This window comes from Indicator indicator, chromosome 15 (assembly GCF_027791375.1).
Source record: "Indicator indicator isolate 239-I01 chromosome 15, UM_Iind_1.1, whole genome shotgun sequence".
NCBI classification, from domain to species: domain Eukaryota; kingdom Metazoa; phylum Chordata; class Aves; order Piciformes; family Indicatoridae; genus Indicator; species Indicator indicator.
In genome coordinates, this window is record NC_072024.1 from 21,316,004 (window position 1) to 21,317,723 (window position 1,720).

Below are 1,720 nucleotides of genomic sequence, written 5' to 3' on the forward strand. Positions count from 1 at the left end.
GAGTTTGCTCCAGTGCTTGTCAGAGAACACATCTTAAATGAGCCATATGTAAAATGTTGTAAGAAATCATTATTTAGGAAAGGCCTGAAAGAGGCAGCGCTAAGCTGAAGCACAGATTATTTTTATAATTTTATTTTAGTATTACAGTGACTGACCATGTTTTGTTTTCTTTTCTATAGTTCTGGAAATAAAAATCACAAAGCAATCCAACACATTTTCATCCAGGAGCGTAACCCAAGACTGAATTTCCAAGACCTGGACAGCTCTGATTTTCATTCTTGTTCTTGTGCAGAATATGTCAGAAAACATTACAGAGAACTCCATTAGACCTCAGTCAGCAGCTCTAGGTGTGTTCCTGGGAAGCATTTCACTGATCACTGTTGTCATGAACCTATTAGTACTATATGCTGTGAAAACTGAAAAAAAGCTGCAAACAGTTGGCAATTTATACATTGTCAGCCTCTCTGTTGCAGATCTGATAGTTGGGGCAGCTGTTATGCCCCTGAACATTTTTAATCTCCTAAGTCCTAAGTGGACTCTAGGCTCCCCAGCCTGTTTGTTCTGGCTGTCAATGGATTATGTGGCCTGCACTGCATCCATTTTCAACCTCTTCATACTGTGCATTGACCGTTACCGTTCAGTTCAGCAACCACTGAAATATCTCAAGTATAGAACGAAAATGAGAGCATCGCTGATGATATTGGGGGTTTGGTTGCTCTCTTTCATGTGGATCATTCCAATCCTAGGATGGCATGCTTTTGCTAATAATGGGAAATGGAAAAAAATAGGAGACAAGTGTGAAACTGAATTCTCTGATGTCACCTGGTTTAAAGTGTTGACAGCCATTGTCAATTTCTACCTACCCTCTATCTTGATGTTATGGTTCTACTATAAAATATTCAGAGCTGTTCAAAAACACTGTCAACACAGAGAGCTCATCAATGGGCCATATCAGTCCTCCTCAGAAAAAAACTCCACACATCATAGTCAAACAAAGGACAAGCTAAACATTTGCCTCGAAAAGCAAATCTTAGATGAGAACACGCCTCCCAATGACAAGCAAAGCTCCCCTCAGCCCCAAAATACAGAGACAGAGCTTCATTTCAGTAACCCTGAGAAGACTTCAAAGGCACTTGTTAGTAAGTGTAATAGGAGAGTCCTTAAATGGAGCTGTTTTCGGCTCCCCACTGCCCAGTCGGAGCCAGGCCTGGATAAAGCAGGAAAGAAGGAAGTACATGGAACAAAAGAGAAGGAAATTGAAGAGGAGCCTTGCTCACAAGACAGTGACTTAAGTGATGCATCAGACAACCATACTTTCACAGAAGCAACCAGCATAGAGCACTCCAGTGCTAACCCTGCAAGAGCCTGTGGTCCTCAGGAAAAGACAGAGAAAACAGATTCCAGAGGACTGACTTACCTGAGAAAAACCTGGCAAAGTCTGCAAGGCCATTCCAAAAGGCACACTCAAGGACTGCATGGGAGCAGGGAGAGGAAAGCAGCAAAGCAGTTAGGTATCATAATGACAGCCTTCATGTTGTGCTGGATTCCCTATTTTGTATTATTTATGGTAACAGCTTTCCATGGTCATGAAAAGTTTCCAATACTGCACACGTTCACTGTATGGCTTGGCTATGTGAACTCCACCTTAAACCCATTCCTGTATCCTCTTTGTAACCAGAACTTCAAGAAGACATTCAAAAAGATCCTTCACATTCACTGA

At 41.7% G+C, this 1,720-nt stretch overlaps 1 protein-coding gene across 1 annotated transcript; it reads left to right on the top strand.

Annotated features, from left to right (window-relative positions):
- The first annotated feature begins 295 nt into the window (after nt 1-295).
- Nucleotides 296-1,720, top strand: HRH1 (histamine receptor H1). The gene has a single exon (XM_054387460.1). The coding sequence runs from the start codon at nt 296-298 to the stop codon at nt 1,718-1,720; it is 1,425 nt and encodes a 474-aa protein (XP_054243435.1).